We start from the raw sequence: 20919 nt of genomic DNA, 5'->3' as shown, positions 1-20919 counted from the left end.
ATGTCTCTCTCCTGCTCCACCCCACTTTCAATGCCCCTCAGAGTACTTCTGCCAAACCCCTGGAGCTTCACAGAACACCTTTAGGAAATATTAAAACCACTTAATCTTTAAACTCACTTCACTTTACGTCACAATTCAAGCCCATCTAATTCCTTTCTGTTGTATGATGCATATTTATTTTTTAAACCAGTCAATCTCAATGTGGGTACCCGTCCGAATCCCTTGGGGAAAGGTGCTTTGGAAGCACATGCTCTGGTCCCACCTCAGGCTTAGACCTATCAAATGTCCAAGGACATTTTGGGTCTGGGCAAAAATATATTGAAAAAGCTCCTTAGGTTTTGATTTGGTCTCTTGGTTGAGAACTACTGCATTTTAGCAAAGTGAATGAACATAAGTTTGTTTTGATCATTTTGCTCCATGCCTTGAGTCATTGGAGATCTCAAGCAACATCTCCATTACTAAGAGAGTCAGTATCACCTGGGGACCTGTTAGAAACACAGATTCATGGGCCATCCCACGTCTACCCAATCAGAATCTCTGGCAGTGGAGGCCAGCAATCTCTGCATTAGTAAGCTGCCCACCCACCTCCCCAATCCCTCCCTCACCCACCGTGTGATTCAGCTGCAAGCCAAGGTTAAGAATGTCATGTAAGTAGAAGCCCTCCATTCCTCTTGAAACTCTTAATTCTTAGTCTCATTTAGCTGTAATTTGTTTCTGAGATTCTCATCACCTCTTCCATTCAATTTCCTAGATTCCTCACTATTCATTTTAGCCCTCACTATTCATTTTTAGGATTTGACTCTAGAAAATAATAAATCAGAATAGTCCTTCCATCAAGAGAATTTAATTATATTATATAATTAAAATATAAATTACATTATATTTTCCCAGTGGCATCCCAATATTTCCCTTGCCCCATCTTTTCTTCTAAGGAACTAACAGTAGTTGGTTTTGTTTTTCACTTGAAGAATCTTGAAAAAGAGCTTAAACATGTGTAACTGTCAAATAAATCCTGGAACAGTTGTTTCCCACTATAAGATAAAGTGCCCATAGTTAGTAAGATTAAACTTTGGGGAGATTGAGACACAGCTACATGAAAAAGTGATCAGCGCTGTTTTATAAGGTTACATTTTCCTCTCACCACAAATAATCCTTGTGAAGTTCTATTAACAATACTTCCAAGAGCCAACTTTTGCAGCTGTTCTTTTTTTCCCCTCAACCTCACTAAAAATCTCTCCTCTTGCTTCCTGTGTGTGGTACCAAGGCAGAAGGAAAATCAAACAGCCCATGTCGTCCATGGGAAAGAGGAGGACACCTGTGTGTTGAGTTCTGAATTCCTGGTACATGTATAGAGGGCCGTGTCCCTGTTCTAACCAAGGGCCCTGGGCTTTACCTGTAGGTTCCTCACAGGTGCATGAGCATCAGCCAGAGATCTAACTCTGGGTAGCAGAATGAGTCTGTGTTTGCTTTGAGATGTCAACTTCGAAAGTAATGGATGAGGAAATTGAGGAAGGGAATTCCATCATGGTGTAGAACTTTAATGAAAAGACTTCATTCTCTGGACTGTAGTCAGAGGGACACACGGTGAACTCGTGGCTGTTAGGATGAGAGTTCATGTAGAGAGTTCATGGAGTCCTGCTGGTCTCCAACCTCCTGGCCACCGTTGACCTCCTCACTCTAGCTCCAGCCACAGAGATCTTTTATTCACATCCAGTAGCCTGCCATCTTCTTCCTGACCCAGACTTCCCATGTAAGCCTCTTCTCACCCCTCCTCCCCTAGATCTATATATCAGATCTTCCCGGTAGATGCTTTCATAGCATGTTTCCTTTGGGGCTCTTACCACAGTTGTAGTTGAATGGTTAACTTGTGAAGTTGGTTTCTCTGCTAGAATAAAAGTCCCATGAGGATAAGGACTGTGTCTTTCTTTTCCCCAGTTGAACCTGGTGCACAGCACAGCACCAGGGTGTCAACAAGACACTCAAGATGTGTTTGTCGATTGGTTAATCTAATAAGCCAATAAGGGGCGAACCAAGCAAGCCCAAGCCTGGTGCTGGCAACAGGAGTGTTTTTAGATACTGACCCTTATGTTCTACTCTTAACGTAAACTTTTGCTTTTTCATCTTGTGTTCTAGTAAATGTTGCCTGTGACTCACCATACCGTTTCCGGTGTGACAACAATCGCTGCATTTATCGTCATGAGGTGTGCAACCAGGAGGATGACTGTGGAGATGGAAGTGATGAGAAAGAGGAGCTCTGTAAGCAAAAGTCAAAAGGGAGAAGGGAAAAAGAAAGGCCCCCAATTGTCTGCAGTCCACAAAAGGCACCTCAGGGATTTCAGTCTGTTCTATAGAGGCTTGAGCTGTGCGTATGACTGCAGATCTCCTTGGACATTATTGCTTGCAAGACTCGCTAAACACACAGTACTCAGATGCAGCCCTTCCCCCATTCTTCCTATTTCATTTGAACCAGATGTTGGAAAGTTCCTTAAGGAAGTGAGAACAAATACGAAATAGTGGTTTGAGTCTCACTTGAAAAACTAATGGTTTATCTCTTTTCAAAGATGAGGTTCGGTCACTCTTCAGCCTAGAGCTTCTAATTGTTGATCTAAGGATGGAAACTTCTCAATGTCCCGCTGAAAAGCTCATGTTAAGGCTGCACTGCTGTTCACAGGGCTTAGCTAATGTCCTTCTTTAAAATGAAAATGCATTTCCCAGAAGAGAAAAATGATAGATTATTTTAAGAGATAAATGGCTGCATTTAATATTTTAGGTATTGAGAAATCTGTGCTTTTCCATTTTGAGACCGTTTTCCATCTATCCATTGAAGGAAAGAGCTGATTAATTTTCTGGGCAATTTAGTTTACCTAGAAAAAGTCAGTCAGGAAGGTTATTTATCCTGAGTCTAATTACTTTTTTTCCTAAAAGGATATTATCGGGGGAAATTTGGATACATGCTTTTCTATTCTCTATTCCTGATACTGATGTGGCCTTAGAATGCTTACTGCCAGTTGCCATCCTGTGTCAGGCAGACTTTGATACTATTGCCCTGTTCAAGTTTGTACCCTGCCTCTCCTTCCCCTTTTTGGGGCAGAGATGAGCCAATGGTTATAACATTGTTAATATGTTTGTTTGAAGCATAATACAAAAGAATGAAACCTAGAAATAAAACTTCTTTTAAAAATTGGGGCAGGTTTTCATCTTTTTGTCTTCTGTTCCCACTTCCTCTATTAATCCTGCCAGACATCTGTAGGATGTGATCAAATCCCAGAGTGGAAAAAAGGGATAGGAAGCTAAAATTCTTCCCACGGAGGAGGAATTCTTCCCATGTTAGAGGAATCACTGCTAGGCATCACAGTAGACGAACTGCAACATTTCAGCGGCTTACACCAGCAGAGGCCTAAAGTTTGGTGAAGGTCAGGCAGCCCCCTTGATCCTGTATTAAGCCATCCGGAACACATAGTCTTCAAGGTTGCTGAGGCGGGAGAAGAGAGAAATGGAGGAGACAGTTTCCTTACTTCCTAGGCCTGGAAGTGACAGGTGTCCAATATGCTCATAGTCCATTGGCTGGATCTGGCCCCAAGCTAACTGCAAGGGAGACCAGGAATTGTAGGGAAGCACCAGCTTATTTGTGAGAAACACTGTCTCTGCCACAGAAGGAAGCATCTTGTTTTGCAGAAGAGAATGTTTTGACTTGAACTTATTCTTAAATTATAGGTGTAGAACCGACTCCTAAACCTTGTACACCAGATGAATTTAAGTGTAGCAATGGGCGTTGCATTCCACAGCACCGGGTGTGTGATCATGTTAATGACTGTGGTGACAATTTCGATGAGACGGGATGCAGTAAGTAAATAATTATTTTTGTATTTCATGGTAGTAACTCAGGTTACCTTACTGAAAAACTTGCAATAACATAAAGTAAACGGTAACCACATTTGTCTTTAGTTTACATGTTGTGTTTCTTTATTGAACACTTTTTCTATACCAGACATTGTGCTGAATACTACATGGACTATTTCATTTTATCCATGTAACAATCCTGTGAGTTAGGAATTGTTTGCCTCTCTGTCACTCTCTTTTAAACAAATGAGGAAACCACCCTACAGGTTAAATAAATTGGCTGTGTCTTCCTGTCATTAAGAAATTGAGTCAGGATTTGAACTCTAGTCTCCTAACTGCAAGGCACATCCTCTTCCCAGTTCACTAGGTAGCTGTCAGCACCTTTGAGCTATTTATTTTGTTTCTAAGTTTGCACTTTTTTTTCGTCTTAAGCCAAATGCAGCATCTTTGGCACAGAGGGGAAGAGTAGTTGGTAAGAATGGAAATGTCAGGACATTCTTAGTGGTCCAGTGGTTAAGACTCTGTGCTCCCAATGCACACGGCCTGGTTCGATCCCTGGTTGGGGAACTAGAACCCACATACTGCAACTAAAGATCCCGTATGCTGCAACTAAGACCTGGCACTGCCAATAAATTTTACAAATATAGTTTTGAAAGAATAGAAATGTCACAGGGGACCTTGGAAGGAGCACTGATTTTTAAGAGAGGATTTTTGTGTGGGAAAAGTATGATGTACACAAACAAGGGATGAGTCTAGCTTAACAGGAAGTGAATGTTGGAATGGCATGCTAATAATTTGCCCAGGGACGGGGGAGCCTGGTGGGCTGCCATCTATGGGGTCGCACAGAGTCAGACACGACTGAAGCGACAGCAGCAGCATACATCCTGTTACAACACAGTGCCTGTGCAAAGTAAAAGGCTTAAAATCAGCCATCTTGCAGTTGCCTGTGCTTAAAATCAGCCATAGTACCTTTTCTTTTTAAGGTAACTTCCTTGCTGAGGAATTGTTTATTTATATTTTTGGTTGTGCTGGGTCTTCATTTTTGTAGCGATCAGGGGCTACTCTTGTGGAGTGTGGGCTCTAGGCTCGGAGGCTTCAGTAGTTGCCGCCCGAAGGCTCTAGAGCATGGGCTCAGTGGTTGTGGAGCAGAGGCTTGGTTGCCCCATGGCATGTGGGATCTTCCTGGACCAGAGATTGAACTGGTGTCTCCTACACTGCAAGGCAGGTTCTTCACCATAGTACTTTTAATTCAAATGACATTGCATTAAAAGCAGGGTTTATTTAAGGGAACTAGGTAGCCCAGGCATTAATGTGGTATGGAAGCAACGTTTCTTTTCAGATATTAAGCGGATCTGTGATGGAATTCAGTCTTACTGCATTGGGCTACGTTGACTAAGATACAGAATTCTCATTTAAATACCAGTTCTTGGGTGCTGCTCATCTGCTTGCTTTCCTTTTCATTTCCCTTTCTCCTCCTTTTCTTTTAAACAGGACCGATGCCTTCTATTTATATGTGTGAATCAGACAGTACTGAAGTGACTTAGCATGCATGCACACAAAAATTATTTATATATTGATATCACTGTATAATAGTAAGATAGTGGAGCAAGTGGTGACAGTTGTAAAGAGTCCCTGGCTTTTTGATTCTGTCCAGAAATGGATGCTTGGAGGATGATCTTGGCAGTGCAGAGTATAATCAGAAAATTGCCTCAAGGATCTAACATTACATATATTTGTACAAATGGAATTCAGGGCATTGGCACCTGTAGAGAGGTCTCTGATACTCAGTAAAGCTTATGGAAAGGGGTCGTCTCAAGACTTTCTGTTCTCTGATGGCCGTCTGTAGGTGTTCTTCTGATAGGCCACTCGAGTGTTCACTTGTGCTTCATCGGCTTTGTACCTTTCATTTGTAATGGTGGGATTTTGCATTTCAGATAGAGGAAAAGACAGATCATGTGCTGAAAGTCTGTGTGAACACAACTGTACTCAGTTACGTGAAGGAGGATTCATTTGCTCCTGTAGACCTGGATTCAAACCCAACAGTATTGACAGAAACCTCTGTGAAGGTAGAGTATATTTCCTCCAGTTCCTATTAGGAGAACCGTGTACTTTTTAGGTTCTCCACTCATTCTCTTTTATTAAACATGGTTTAATTCCCTGCATGGGGCTAAGCTCATGCCAGTTGCATTTTTTTCCATGCTGTCTCACCGATGTCTGGCATAGCACTGGGTGATAGTTCATCTTCAGTAATGTCTGTGAAATTGATGTGATGAATGAAGGCTTGGATGATGATGGCTCCTTATTGTATCAGTGTGTGAGATCAAAATTTCTTTTTAACAAGCACAAGTCTGCCTTTCTTCAGACAATATGTATTTATTACACCCTTCCTTATGTCAGACTTATGTAAATGAGTTCTAAGATGGGGCACTTACCAAGATGGTAAATATCAAGTAGGATTTTAGGTGTATTTGACTGATCATTTGAATTTACTGTTCCTATTTCATGATGTACCACACTCAGATGATTAGAATAGTTCTTTTGAGGGCTGATGCCTAAGAACTCAACTGAAAAAGGCAAATCAGTGTTGCCCCTTCCTGGAACCAGTTAGCAGGAGGGAAGTGGTACCAAATACCAGTGGTACAACAGCTGCTTCCCCAGAAAGGAAAATCTTGTTCTGTTGAGTCAGACTGCTTCTGTTTAAATCTGGTCTTTGGGACTTTGGGTTCAATTAACAGTCCATACCAGAGAGAGTCGTTTTGGAAGATCAAATGAGGGAACAACCTGAAATGCATGTGAAATAGTATCTGAAGTTTGGTCAGTGTTCTGCACATGTCGGCATCATAACTTGTGTTCATCCGCACTTTTCTCATCCTTATTGCTTGTGAATATGGATTTAAGCAGAAGCAGGATCTCTAAGGAAGGGACGGGCTCTAAGCAGATATTGCCCACTTGGTTTTATTTTGCCTGCAGACATCAATGAATGTATGCAGTTCGGGAGTTGTCCTCAGATCTGCCATAACACCAAAGGAAGTTATGAGTGTTCCTGCGCTGAAGGGTTCACGTCTCTGAGTGACAGATACGGAGAACGGTGTGCGGCTGATGGTATGATGCATTGACGGAGAATTAACTGACTTTCGAAGACTCCAGGCCAAGGGCTACAATATACCAGGAAATAAACTTTTGAGTCCTGTTTTTTAAATTCACCAGCTACTTCTCTTCCAACACCCAACCCACTCTCTTCTCCTCTCCCCTGCCAAATCAAAACAATAACCACAACCCCCAACAAATACATAGGCACTGAAACAAGAGTCAAGTGTTATTATTCTGGATTTAGCCTCTGGTCCACCTGGATAAAAACTTAAAATAGTGGACAAGATATCCCTCTCTAGAGGATTCAGACAACAAATGCTTCTGTGTAGGATGGTGGTCAGCAAAGCCTTCTACTCTACTGAGGTCAAGTTTGAGGTCCAGTAATCCAAAATAGGTCACAAAACACATCCCATTCAATGGGTCATAGTCAGTTGGGGCAGATCAGGAACACTCTGTTGACAAACATTTTTTTAGTTGTTAATGGACTCTTGATCACAGACAGAAAGAGTCTGGCTTATTTACAACCTCAGTCATTAGGCTCTGCATTTTTGGTTAATGCCAGTATCTGTGAATCAGGCCTGAGTAAAAGCAGAAATAGAGACTACATAAAAATGGCAAAAGAAAAAGTCAGAAGTATCACAGTCCAGATTTCCAGAGTTCTGACATAAATCAGCATATCTCAGTTAAGGAGTCTTTATAATCTTATGGATTTGAATTTAAAGTTTGTAATTGAGTTTAAGGACTTGATATGAAGGCGACATTTTTATTTTGCATATTAAGGATAAAATGGCTGTTCAATTTCTTTGTACAAATTGAGTTTTTGTACAAAGCATACATTTGACTAGCATACTTAAATATTTTACCCTCTAAGCATTTTTGACTCTGAATGCAAACTAGGCATTTGAACAGTTGGTGTGGTAATTAAGCAGCAAATTAGAAAATCTTCAACCCTTTTAACCAAAGAGATGACTGAAATGAGAAATTGATGTAGTACATTATATCAAGATAAAGGAAATACATAAAATGAACTTTTAAAAGTTACTTAAATTGGGTTTGATGAACATTATGCAAGTAAATTAAAAAAAAATTCTAGACAGTGTATCTTGGAATAGTCACCATTTACATAGCTGCTTTAACTAAAAAAAGAAAATGAGAACAAGCTGGTTTTTTGTCATTAGCTAGAAGCGAAACTAGGTCATGGAGCTGATTACCTGCTAAAAGAATCATTAAAATCTGTCAGTAAAGAATGAGAAATGAAGACTTCAGGGTAAACTTTTAGTAAGACTCTATATATTGAATTTCTTCTGTGAGACTGAATGTCTACAATCTTATTTGTTTTATTGTCAGTGAAAAAACAATCAGTGAAAAAGAGGTAACTATCCAGGGATCTCAGTCTTTGCTTTGCTTTAAACTGTTACCTAAAGATAAAGAACTGATTATATCCCTAACAGAAATGGAGACAAGAATGTCACAGATTTTGCAACCCAGTTTATGGTCAGCTCCCCTGATTAGCAGAGTTCAGTTCCTAGAAAAATGTGTGTGTGTGTTTAAGGACAGGGAGGCTATCTGCTGTTTTATATCCAAAATTCAGGTAGAATTCAAATAGATTAACCAGACTTTCTTCTGTTTCCAGGCAGTCCTCCTTTGCTGCTACTGCCTGAAAATGTGAGAATTCGAAAATACAACCTCTCATCTCTTCAGTTCTCAGAGTACCTTGAAGACCAGGAGCGCATTCAGGCTATGGACTATGATTGGGATCCGGAGGGCACAGGCCTCAGTGAGTATGAACCCTGGCATCTGTCACCGATATCAGTTGAGTCCACTGAGTGATAAGGTGTTGGACTTTGGGGAATGGATTTTTAATGAGCGAGTGTTGCTGCCTGAGTGGAAGAGGACGCTCCTTCCACCCGGCATGCTCCAGCCCGCTTAGCGTGGCCGTGTGCCTGGCCTGTTTGCCAACTTCTCACTGAACCTTCTCCCATCTCTGGGGACTGTTCTTTCAGAACTGCCTCACATCCCTTTGTTCACTGTCTCCTTGTCTTTGCTCTTGCCAAGACTGTTCTTCCCCACTGCTGTATGGTTGGAACATTTCTACTCAAAGGCCCAATTCAAAGTCACCTCCCTTCTGGTATCTTTGATAATCTCGGTTCTGTGAATCTGTAGCATTTTATCCACATTGGATTGAGTTTACAGCTAGTTGTCAACACATCTTTCTCCCTACACCTTAACCACGTGCTCTTTGGAGACAGAGGTTGAATCAAAGTCATCCCCACATGCCTGGCATCTGAGCCAGCATCTACTTTAGTGTATGCGGTGCGTGTTGATGAAGGAAAAATAAGTGATGCTTCCTGCCGAGTCTCTTATGGTTCTGTATGGCATGTGGGAGATGGTTGTTGGGCAGGAAAACTTATATTGTATGCCTGTCTCCCTTGTCTACTGGCTTCATGACCTTAAATAATTGTAACAACTCTCTGAATCTCTATTTCTTATCTGTAAAATAAGAGCAGTGATCTTGCTCAGCCTGGCTCCCTCTGAGAGTTGTTTTGAAAGTCAAATGAGATGATAGATATGAACATGCTTTGCAAACTAACTATGTAAGATTTATTTCACATTTCATCATACAGTGCAGTAAACTTTTCAAAAATGGTTCCTACCTAGGGAAGTGTGTGCCCTGAAAGGCACAGTCTTCCTATGCTTTTAAAAAGAAAAATTTTTTTTTTTTTTGCCACAGAATGTGGCATGTGGGATCTTAGTTCCCTGACCAGGGATCGAACCCCTGTTCGCCTTCATGGAAGGTGGAGTCTTAATTGCTGGACCATAGGAAAGTCCCTTCCTATGCTGTTTAAAGTGCCTGCTATCCAATATCTTTTAGTATATACATAAAATAAGACTTCTCTTCTACACAGCTTCATTATTGCCAGTATGGACCTAAACTGTTAACAATTTGCCCCTAGTTAATCTATATATTCTTTTCTCAAAACTAGAACATGATCTTAATGAGGGTAAACAGGTTCTTGGCTGAAATATATTTTAATGAATTACCATTAAATAGAGATGACTAATTATCAGGTTATCATTGAAGCTTTTATAGCTAGTATCTCAAGTATGATAGATTTTGAGGTTTGATCACAGTGGTTTCATTGAACTATTAGTATTACAGGAACACTGAGGAGGCAGAGACATCAATGAATGAACAGTACTTCACCTGACTCCAGTTCTTCCCTTACCTGATGCTGGTTACACGCGCCTGATCTCTATGTCTCACCTCCGCAGGTGTTGTATATTACACTGTGCTAGGGGAGCGCTCTAATTCCGGTGCTATCAAACGTGCCTACATTCCCAACTTTGAATCTGGAAACAATAATCCCGTGATGGAAATTAACCTGGACCTGAAATACATAGTGCAGCCTGATGGGTTAGCAGTGGACTGGGTTGGAAGGTAAGTTTAGCTTCATTTTCTTCTGCCTATTCTACTTTTCTGGCCAGAGCTCCCCTCTGCTCAGCTTGGCACATGAATTGAATTGACCCAGATTATGGGTGCACTCAGCCTCGGGGCAGCTGAGTGATACCTGGACTTACTCTCGTCCCAGCACCTACCTCTGCTTATCCAGGGGGGTAACGGGGTAAACTTTATCACTTCCTGTTTTCTGAGTGCCTCAAAAGTGTGAGGAAAGCCCCAAGGTCAAGATTTTATATTCTATCTAGGAAAGCATTTTTGTCAATAGAATTCTGGATTCCAAAATGAACTTTCAGTATGCCAGTACTGCTCATTTGGTGAAGAAATGGGACAGCCTGGCATTCTACCAGCAAAGCAGTTGAGATGAAACACTTTCCTTGATGCTGATTATTTTGAGAGGGAACAGTCCACATGTTGTGTTCCTAGCAGGCTGTGTTGTCTGAACAGATTGGAGGTTTGACTTTCCTGTTTAAGCTTTGGATTTGAGCTAATAGGGGTGCTCTTCTAGATTTTCAGGAACCAGAACCAGTTTAAATGATGCCTAAATAAGAACCTTAAGTGGGCTTATCATCCGATAGATTCATGAGACGCAAACTGATGTGGAAGAAGCCTTCTTCAAGGAAGAGCCCTGGGTTGGAATAACATTTACGGGAAAGTGACTACATTACGATCAGAACTCAGTCATTTGTAGAATCATTATGTCCTTCTAATGAAGTAGTAGTGGAAAATGTTTGCTGCCCTCTGAGACAACAGAAAGTCATCTGTCATATTAATTTTCACCTCTTTACACACTTCTCTAGTACTCCTGGAAGACTTGAGCATCTTAGCAGAAGTTAGGCAAGTCCCACTGTACCTGCAGGATAACAGGAGACTCATTTCAGCAACTCCTATCAGGACCTCAGAGAGTCACGAACTGGCACCTCTAGACTTTAGCACCTCCTTCTGAAAACCAGCCTGGCAATGGCAGATCTTTCTTCTTGTTTGAAGTTTTCCCTCTTTCTCAGCCTTAATGAATGAGTGAATTTAAGAAAGTACTGCAGCTCTTTCTGCTTGAGACTGACACCTGAAGCCTGAGGAATAAGGGCAGGGTGGCTTTGCTGAGTTTGCTATCTTGAGTGACTATTTCCACTCATCCTTGAAGCTGATGCCAGATTCCTAATGATTCTGGTGGACTCTTGGCTGAGGAGGAAGCTGACTCATAGGCAGTCAGAATGAAAGGCCCACAGAGCCTTACGACTCCTACCTAGAAGCAGTTGTCTCGTAATCATGCCAGGTGTGAGGGTCACCATCATTACCCGTCCTGGCTGATACAGCTGCTTCACTGAATAGCCCCTTCACCCCATACCCCATCACTTGTAACCTCCCTCAGATGTCCCCTGGCTGAAGAGACTGGGGCATTCCTGAGAGACAGAGGCTGTGCTCTCATCACTGGTGTCTGAGTAGCTGGCTTGCTGGCCAGAGCTTCCAAACTAAATGCTCTGGTCTTCACACCTCTACCCTGGAAGTCCAATCTAGACTTTTCAGTTGTTTAACTTTGTCTCTCTAAATTCAGGCATATTTACTGGTCAGATGCCAGGAGGCAACGGATTGAAGTGGCTGAACTTGATGGAAGGTACAGAAAGTGGCTGATTTCCACTGAACTGGGTCAACCAGCTGCAATAGTTGTGAATCCCAAACTAGGGTAAGTACTTGAAGGAGTCCTCAATGTGCAATATTTTCCTCTGGGTTCTCAAAAAAATTTATTTTCAATAGTCTTCAATTATTCCCAATTGTACTGAAGTTGTCCTTGCACTTTTTTGAGTGGCCTCTATGACTGTTTTCAACAATTAAAATATGCCCTGAAGATCATTTAGGACCAAACAGGCTTCAGTAGACGGACACTGCATATGGGGAAGGGTTTAGCCACATTTTTCGACACTGCGGTTTGTCTAAAATCCACACATTTCTCAGTAGAATTTAGGGATTGAGCAACACCTGATGATTGGTTTAGACTCGAGATTGCAAAGTGGTGGCTGATGGGCTAAATATGGCCCGTATACTTATTGGACTTGAACTTCAGAGCTTTAAGTAAATGTAGTTGGTAGCATTACATATTTAAAAGATGATTTATTTATTTATTGGCTGCATCAGGTCTTAGTTTCAGCACGTGGGCTCTTTGTTGCAATGTGAGCGTTTCTTTATAGTTGTGAGTCACAGGCTTAGCCCCTCTGAAGTATTTGGGATCTTAGTTCCCCAACCAGGGATGGAATCCAAGTCCCCTGCATTGGAAGGTGGGTTCTTAACCACTGGACCACCAGGAAAGTCCTGATAACATTAAAATTTTTTAAAAATATTTGTATTTCTGGTTTGAAAAAATCAGAATAACTGTTAACCTTATGTGGATATGCCTTCCTTGATGCAGCATTGCCTGGAACTCTTAGGCTAGGGCTTGGCTTAATGTGGTGTTTGCCCATCACTCTACATTCACAGCTGCCCTGCACCATCCATTTATCTTGCTTGCCTGATCCTTTCTAGGTACTTAACGTGGTGCAATCCTTGGTTTACTCTGTTCTTCTACAATCAAGTATTAATTGGATGCAAAAGAATACAGTTTCAAAGAGTTAGGATGAGGAAAGGAATCTTTTATTTTTTTTTCTCAAGATACATTCCAAACACAGGATCGTGCCTTCTTATACAGTGGGCATTCAAGAAACAGCCTTTGTGATTATATATATTGAAGGGTCTGAATATATATCCTAGGACAGAACTGTCCAGGTTGTATTTGGAATGTGCAGTTCTCATGAAGGAGAGCTCACAGCTGCGCCAGCTCCCGCCTGTCTCTCCCTGTCCCGTGTAGATATAAAAGCAGCGTCCTTTAGGACCCAGGCCTCTTTGAAAATCATTTGGTTTTTCCACCTGATGAAATGCTGCCACGAGGAAACCTTCTGTTACAGGTTTATGTACTGGACTGACTGGGGCGAAAATCCTAAAATCGAGTCCGCTTGGATGGATGGGGAGCGTCGGAAAGTCTTGGTTCAGGAGGACCTCGGTTGGCCAACAGGCCTCTGTATAGATTATATGAATGATGACCGTATCTACTGGAGTGACCTCAAGGACAACATTGTTGAAACCATCAAATATGATGGAACCGATAGGAGAATTGTGGTAACTTCAGGTTAGAAATTTCACTTTCAATTTCATATATTAATTAATGTGTTTCCAGTCTCTTTGCCCCCCTTTTCCCAAGAAGGAATCCTAATCTTAGGAGACGGTTTATAAAGTTTCTTAGATACCATTCTGCCCAGCTCCCAGCTGCTGATTCAAATGCAAATGAACCTGTTAGGAGTTCTTTCTTGTATCATAAAAGTCTTTTGTATCATTAAAAAAAAAAAATTCTCTTGGCATCAGATGTTAAAATAACCATTTCTTGTTAGGTTGCCCTGATAGAGGTGATGATCCTATGTTACAGTGGTTATATCCAGGTCTAATTCCTTCTAGATACATTCATTTTTAACATGCTAAATTGCTTTTTATGCAAGCCTGGAAACATTTAGGAGACTAGCATTTTGTTTTCTTGCCTAAATTCTACAGACCTGAAAAATCCAGCACTTATCAAGTTTTCCTGATAAGTGGTATCTTATGTTTAAGGAAAAAAATTTCTCTGCCATACAAATTGTTTTGAATACGTGTATACCTGTGGTGGATTCATGTTGATGTATGGCAAAACCAATACAATATTGTAAAGTAATTAACCTCCAATTAAAATAAATAAATTTATATTAACAAAAATTAAATAAATAAAAGTAAAATAAAATCAGCAACTTGAAAGTGAGCAAGTCCCCTATATGGAGTGGAGCTTGGGTATCTTCTTTTTGATAACCTTGTTTTGTTTTTGCTTTTTCCCTGTGGGTGAACAGCGGTGAACCCTTATAGTCTGGACATCTTTGAGAGCCAGTTATACTGGACATCTAAGGATAAGGGAGAAGTGTGGATCCAAGATAAATTTGGACGAAACAAGAAAGAGAAATTGCTGACAGTGAACCCTTGGCTTACTCAAGTTCGAGTCTTCCATCAACGGAAATATAATCATTCAGGTAGTCACAAACCTTATTTCAAATTAATGGCTATAGTCTTTCTGGAAAATGGTGGTGGATAATAATAGCTGACCTCTCTGTGCCTGGAATGTGTGTGTGTGTGTGTATTTTAATCATTTTGACGAGAGAAACATAAAATTGGAGACAAAATGAAATGATGCACACCATCAGCAGATATGAAGTAAAAATCCTTCAGTCCTTGTTGTTGCTTGCAGTGTGGGAATGTCTTCTTAGGCCACAGAATCCAGGATGGGTTAGACCCCTGATAAATGTAAGTGGGGTTGACAAGTCACATAATGATAGGTTTCATGGACATCAGAAGTCTTACCCACTCTTAACAATTGCAAGGTCAGGCTAGTCAAGTCATCCTGAGCTAGGCAAGCCTTAGCTTAAAGCTTGAAGGATGCATTTTTACATTCTCCCTTCTTCTTTTCTTAGTTCTGGGTCCTGCTTCTTCAGGTGGTGGTTCTTGTTTTGTTGCTACGTTGTGTCTGACTGTTTGTGACCCCATGGACTGTACCCCGTCGGGCTTCTCTGGCCATGGGATTTCCCAGGGCAAGAATACTGGAGTGGGGTGCCATTTCCTTCTCAAAGAGATCTTCCCGACCCAGGGATCGAACCCATCTCCTGCATTGCAGGCAGAGCCAGGGGGATGTGTTCTAATTCATCCTTCATCATTGTGTGGAGTAACGTGAAAGGGAAAGGACATTTTTGAAGTGAGGAGAGGAACTAGAAATCTGCCCAAGTCATCCAAGCAGTAGATAAGCTTTAAACCCAGAGATGATTTTTAAACTTTATTCCATTCAACCCAAAGCTCAGCATTTTTCCTATTCTGGTCCAGTTGTCAGTAAACCCAGTTCCAGCTTGAATTCTATGGCTGTGTGTGAGCTCCATCCCAATTTGATTTAAGTCTGGATTTTTGTGACAGGGCCTCAATAATTGTAATAAAGGTGATGCTGATAATCAGAGCTCTAAACTCCCTAACCTTGCAAATAATGAAACTGAAGCCCTGAAGAAAAACTTCTCTTTGGAGGGCAGGGGTGAAAAATCACATCCGCTGTGTGCTTTGGCTGCACTACACTTTTGGGTCTATCCAGATTTGGATATTGACACATCTTGATATAATAGTGGGGTCTTACTGACCTTTTGAAATATCTCAGATTACTTAGTGCTGATGGACTTTTGCAGTCATGTGGTGAACCAGACAGACACCCACCATCCAGACTTGCCAGGGCCATAGGGGAGATAAGCGATGCCGCTAGAGAATGTGAGGGGCACAGAAGTGGGGTGGAGGGCACAGGGAGGGACAGTGCCGTGTTGGTGACGTAGCAGGGAAGGGTAGTGTAAAGGGGGTGAGTTGTCAGGTGTCACGTGGCCTAAAGGTATCAGGATGCTGCCTGAGCTCAGATGTCGCCTGGCCACAACTCAGCTGATGGACACGTCCCTGGTTGGAGCGTTCATTCCCTCCTCAGAAACTAATCGCTGTTCTCATCTGCTTTCCAGTGCCCAACCGCTGTAAGAATGTCTGCAGCCACTTGTGCCTTCTGAGACCTAAGGGATACACCTGCGCCTGTCCCCAAGGCTCCAGATTTCTAGAAGGGAGCGTCACAGTGTGTGATGCAGGTAGGGATGCTGCCTGGGCAGCCGTGGGGGCTGGGGGGAGCTCCTTTGCCATCTTTAGTGGATTCCCTTACCTAGGCTTCACCTTTCAGGAGCCTGAAGAATCCCTGAGTACTGGTCTCTTGCAGAAGAGAGTGGGGGTGGCTGGAAGGAAGGATGGGAGATCTGGAAACTGAACAGAGCTGAGTGGGACTGAAGGGGCCAAACGGAACTTGTGTCCCTGTGATTTCTGAGAATTGTTTGCCAAAATCTGTAGAGATTTACATCCAGTGCCCCTAAATCGACTGTTAGGTTGTCTTATAAAGACATTTTGAAGAGTGACTTTTCTATAAGGCCTCATCCTCCTCAATCTGCCCCATACTGGATCCCAGTCACCCCAGAATCTATTCAGCCTTACTGGGAGTTCCTCAAAGTGGAGAACCAGGCTCCAGAGGTTGTGGGGTGATGCTTATCCTGTACGGAGGGGAGACATAGAGAGAGTTCACTCTTTTTCCCATTTGCTTATTTCAAAGTTCTGACAACTGAAAAAAGGCCACGTTTTAAAATGTACTTTATGCTGTTGACAGATGGAAGCTGAAATAAGTAAGCAGTGGTTTAATTCTCATCCCAAATGCTATAGATGACCTATTCTTGGCAAGACCTTTCTTCAATGACTTTACTAAGGAATTAAAAAGCCATAGGTAGTAACTAGTTAGTGTCCCTAACTAGTATCCAGTGCTTGATAAGGATGATAGGGACATCATCCTGTTCACTAGCCGCCCATTTTATGACTCACATTCTGGGGAAATGAAGAGCATAACCATGTTCTGCCACCAGGGGGAGCAAGCAGTGAAGCAAGGCCCCACCTGTTGACTCTTCCCAATCAGGCTGAAAAGTTGCAGGTTTAGAGAAAGAACTCAGCAAGTTACCGCCCCTTCCGCTCTCGCTATCCCCTCTGTCCCAGTGCTACTGGGGAAGTATTTGCAAGATTATGATCTTTAGCAAGGGTAATTTTGAAGGTCTTAAAAAATGAGATCTCCAATCAGCCGTCTATCAAGTATCTATTGATCTGTATCTGTGTGTCTGTTTATTGATCAATGGATTGCTGATGCTTCAAAGTCTTTAGTGGATGTTTCAGGGTGTGCCTAAATTGAGCTCTTGATTTAACTGGGTTCGAAAAGAAGCATTCTGAAAACTTCAAATGAAATGTGAATGTCCTAAGAGATTTACCACAATGTTCTTTTTAACTATTAGTGTGTATTTTCAGGAGTTTAGTATCGCTCCACTATTTGATGGGGGGGCTGCTATAAACTGCCTCTTTTTCCCCTATCAAGTATATGTTAGTCGCCAAGACCTTCTTGATAAAGGAATTCATCTGACTTAAGGGCAAGGTATCATTTTGATAGAGAGGATAATCAGCGGCCCCACCCCGTTCACTCCCTACTCCAGCTTGGGCTGTAACAAGTTTGCAGGTTGAGGGGGGGGACAGTTCTCTGCTGAGTGTGGCTAACTCACACATATGTGACTTTCTCTGTCTGCAGCCATTGTAGGTGCTGTCACCATGCCCCCTCCATGCAGGTGTATGAACGGAGGAAACTGCTATTTTGATGAGAATAACCTCCCCAAATGCAAGTAAGTCTGAATGTCAAGGTCTGAGCTATAGATCTTATCCCTTCTGGGGGGAAGTTGCGACCCTTAAAAACAAGCCCGAGAGCCTTGTCCGTTTTCATATCATGAGCAGCTTGCCCTCCAGTGGGGGAGTCCACAGAGAACTAAGGCAGTACTTCTCAAAGTATCGTGTGCATTAGACTCACCTGGGGTTTGGGAAAAAATGCCCATCTCATTCACAGGGATCCTGCATTTCTAACTCCTGGAGGGGAAGAAAGTGAAAGTCTCTCCGTTGTGTCCGACTCTTTGCGACCCCATGGACTATACAGTCCATGGAATACTCTAGGCCAGAATACTGGAGTGGGTAGCCTATCCCTTCTCCAGGGGATCTTCCAGACCCAGGAATCAAACTGGGGTCTCCTGCATTGCAGGCGAGTTCTTTACCAGCTGAGCGACCAGTGAAGCCCCGCTCCTGGGGGGGATGCCACAGAATTGTGTGCCCCATTTTGGGGAGCAAGGAGTTAGAGAAATGACAACCCAATTTTCCTCCTTACCTGAAATTGCCAATTTTAACTGGGAGAGCGGCCATTAGCAGAGCTGCTTCAGTTCCAAGCTCTCCAGAGGAAGAGACTGGGCTAAAGGTTTGGAAAGCAGAAAATTATCAAGAAAGGTCTCCACATGGTGCACAGAGATTTTCATGAAAGCATGTCCAAGGGAAGAACACGATGAAGGTTTCCGGGTTTACTCTCCAAGGAAGAATTCCATAGATTAGAGAAGACACCAATAGGTCAATTTGACAAGTTTGACTCCGTAGATGGCACAGCTGTTCTCTGTGAAAGTGCATTTCCATAGTCAGATTGCAGCCAAAACCTAAGGAAGCAACAGCTCATGAATGGTTCTTCCTTTCCTTTCAGGTGTTCTAGTGGCTACCTGGGAGAATATTGTGAAATGGGGCTTTCACAAGGTGTTCCTCCAGGAACAAGTAAGTTTTAAGGATAATGAGGGATCTGGGAATGCATCATGCCCCCTCAGTTGAGTGCTGTCTATAATCTGTTTAATGCAGTTTTGGAAGAAGTAAAGGTTCTAGCCGCCAGCCCCTGCTGCTCAGCTAGCTCGCTCTTTTCCTTCTTCTCACGCTCATACATTTTCTTCTTCCCTCTTCGGCAGCGGCGTCCGTGCTGTTGACAATCATCTTGATCATCGTAATTGCCGCTTTAGCTGCTTTAGGATTTTTCCACTATCGGAAGACTGGCTCCGTTTTGCCTTCTCTGCCCAAGCTGTCAAGGTCAGTTTCATTATGTGGAATGTTAATTTTAGAAATCTGGATGATCTGTAACCACATGAATAACTTAGTTCTTCTTTTTTAAATTAAAGATCATCCTAGAGTGTTCACCTACTCTGCAGAAACAAAAGATGCTGAACTGAAAGCAGTCACTTCTTTGATTGCTTCTCTGAAGCCCGAGTACAAATCACATTTTAGAGTGTAAATGGTTGTGTCTACCAGGTTACACTGGAGAACAACGTCGGCTGTGTTGAGGGGCCAGGCTTGCTTTCCCCTAGTGCCGGGCCGGCCCTCTCCTGGTTCTTAAGCATTCAGGGATGTGCTTGAACACTTCTGGGTGACCAAGGGAATTTACACTTGTACATGATGTATAAATTCAAAAGTGGGATTCAAGCCTTTCATTTAAGTAAGAGTTAGCTAGGAAACTAGCTAGACAATTATTGCAAAAGATTTTTTTTTTTTTGAAATAACAAGACACTGTTTGATTATTTCTTTTCAGCTTAAGCCATCTTAAATCCTCTGAAAATGGAAATGGGGTGACCTTCAGATCAGGGGAAGATGTAAACATGGATATTGGAGTAACTGGTTTTGGGCCTGAGTCTGCTATTGACAGATCACTGGCAATGGTGAGTGTGGTTACAAAATGACTATTTGAAGGTGATCATTTTTACTGTTTTATCAAAGAAATACTTAAGAAAAATATATTTATTTATTTATTTGGGTGCATCGAGTCTTAGTTGCAGCATGCGGGATCTCCACTGTGGCACATGGACTCTCTAGTTGAGGCCCATGGGCTCAGTAGTTGAGGTACCCGGGCTTAGTTGCCCTGCAGCACGTGGATCTTAGTTCCCCAATTAGGGGATGAAGCTATTCCTTGCACGACAAGGTGGATTCTTAACTGCTGGACCACCTGGGAAGTCCCAAGAAACCCTTTTTATAAAGAATAAAATTCAGCTACTGAAAAAAAAAAGAAATACAGTATGCCCCTCAGAAGAAAATCTTCACTCTACTAAGTTAGGAAACTCTGAGCTTGTGGCAGAAATGTGTCTAAAAACGTTCGTAATGAGATTGAAATGAACCCCTGAGCTAAAAGTAAGTCACACTGTTGACCTGGAATCTTGCCTGGTTTTAAGTTTAATTGAAATCTTAAAACAATCTATGTTTGCGGGAAACAGGGGAGAGGGACCATGATATTATGTCTTTCTTTGATGACTTTTTATATGTTAAAGGAAGAGGCAGGGAGACACATGTTGCTTAGTCTCATATATTTTCCCACTGATGTAATGTTGGGATAAACATGCTTTTTGAGTCAGTGAAGGTGAAGGTGGAGTCGCTCAGTCGTGTCCGACTCTTTGCGACCCCGTGGACTGTAGCCCTACCAGGCTTCTCCATCCATGGGATTCTCCAGGCAAGAGTACTGGAGTGGGTTACCATTTCCTTCTCCAGGGGATCTTCCCGACCCAGGGATCGAACCTGGGTCTACTCACATTGGAGGCAGCCGCTTTAACCTCTGAGCCACCGGGGAAGCCCTTCAAGTCAGTGGTTGGTTCAAATCACACCTCTGCCAGCTTCTAATGATAGAATGATAAATGATAGAAGCATGATAGAATGGTACCATGTACCATTTACCATTCTAATGATAGAATGGTAAATGATAGAAGCATGGAGCTTGAACTTTCTGTCCCCACCTGTACAGTGATCCCTCCTGTGAGGACCAAACACTTTATGAGAGGACTAGGATCCATGCAATGTTTACATTCGGTGATGGGGAGCCATTCTCAGTATTCTGCCTCCCCGCCACATCTTTCTTTTTTTTTGTCCCTGCCTAAAAGTGCGGTGTTATCCATTCTTCTTTCCCCTTCTGCCTCTTCTCTTTGCTTCTCTTCCACCTCCCACCCTTCTGTGTCCAAAGCCAACCCCCAAGTGGCTTTGCCTTAAGGACCCATAGAGTGCTCAGAAATGGGAAGAGC

At 42.4% G+C, this 20919-nt stretch overlaps 1 protein-coding gene across 1 annotated transcript in view; it reads left to right on the top strand.

Annotated features, from left to right (window-relative positions):
* LRP2 (LDL receptor related protein 2) overlaps window positions 1–20919 on the top strand; it is a 151015-nt gene that overhangs the window by 122899 nt on the left and 7197 nt on the right. Inside the window, exons 62-75 of the mRNA XM_040227939.1 lie at window positions 2134–2256; window positions 3715–3843; window positions 5775–5906; window positions 6811–6942; window positions 8564–8707; window positions 10204–10369; window positions 11940–12068; window positions 13321–13541; window positions 14284–14460; window positions 15964–16083; window positions 17601–17691; window positions 18582–18649; window positions 18835–18952; window positions 19449–19575. Coding sequence (XP_040083873.1) covers window positions 2134–2256; window positions 3715–3843; window positions 5775–5906; window positions 6811–6942; window positions 8564–8707; window positions 10204–10369; window positions 11940–12068; window positions 13321–13541; window positions 14284–14460; window positions 15964–16083; window positions 17601–17691; window positions 18582–18649; window positions 18835–18952; window positions 19449–19575 — 1877 coding nt within the window. The remainder of the gene's footprint in view (window positions 1–2133; window positions 2257–3714; window positions 3844–5774; window positions 5907–6810; window positions 6943–8563; window positions 8708–10203; window positions 10370–11939; window positions 12069–13320; window positions 13542–14283; window positions 14461–15963; window positions 16084–17600; window positions 17692–18581; window positions 18650–18834; window positions 18953–19448; window positions 19576–20919) is intronic.

Source organism: Oryx dammah, unplaced genomic scaffold (genome assembly GCF_014754425.2).
Source record: "Oryx dammah isolate SB20612 unplaced genomic scaffold, SCBI_Odam_1.1 HiC_scaffold_27, whole genome shotgun sequence".
Taxonomy (NCBI): domain Eukaryota; kingdom Metazoa; phylum Chordata; class Mammalia; order Artiodactyla; family Bovidae; genus Oryx; species Oryx dammah.
This window is presented reverse-complemented; position numbering and strand designations above follow the sequence as displayed.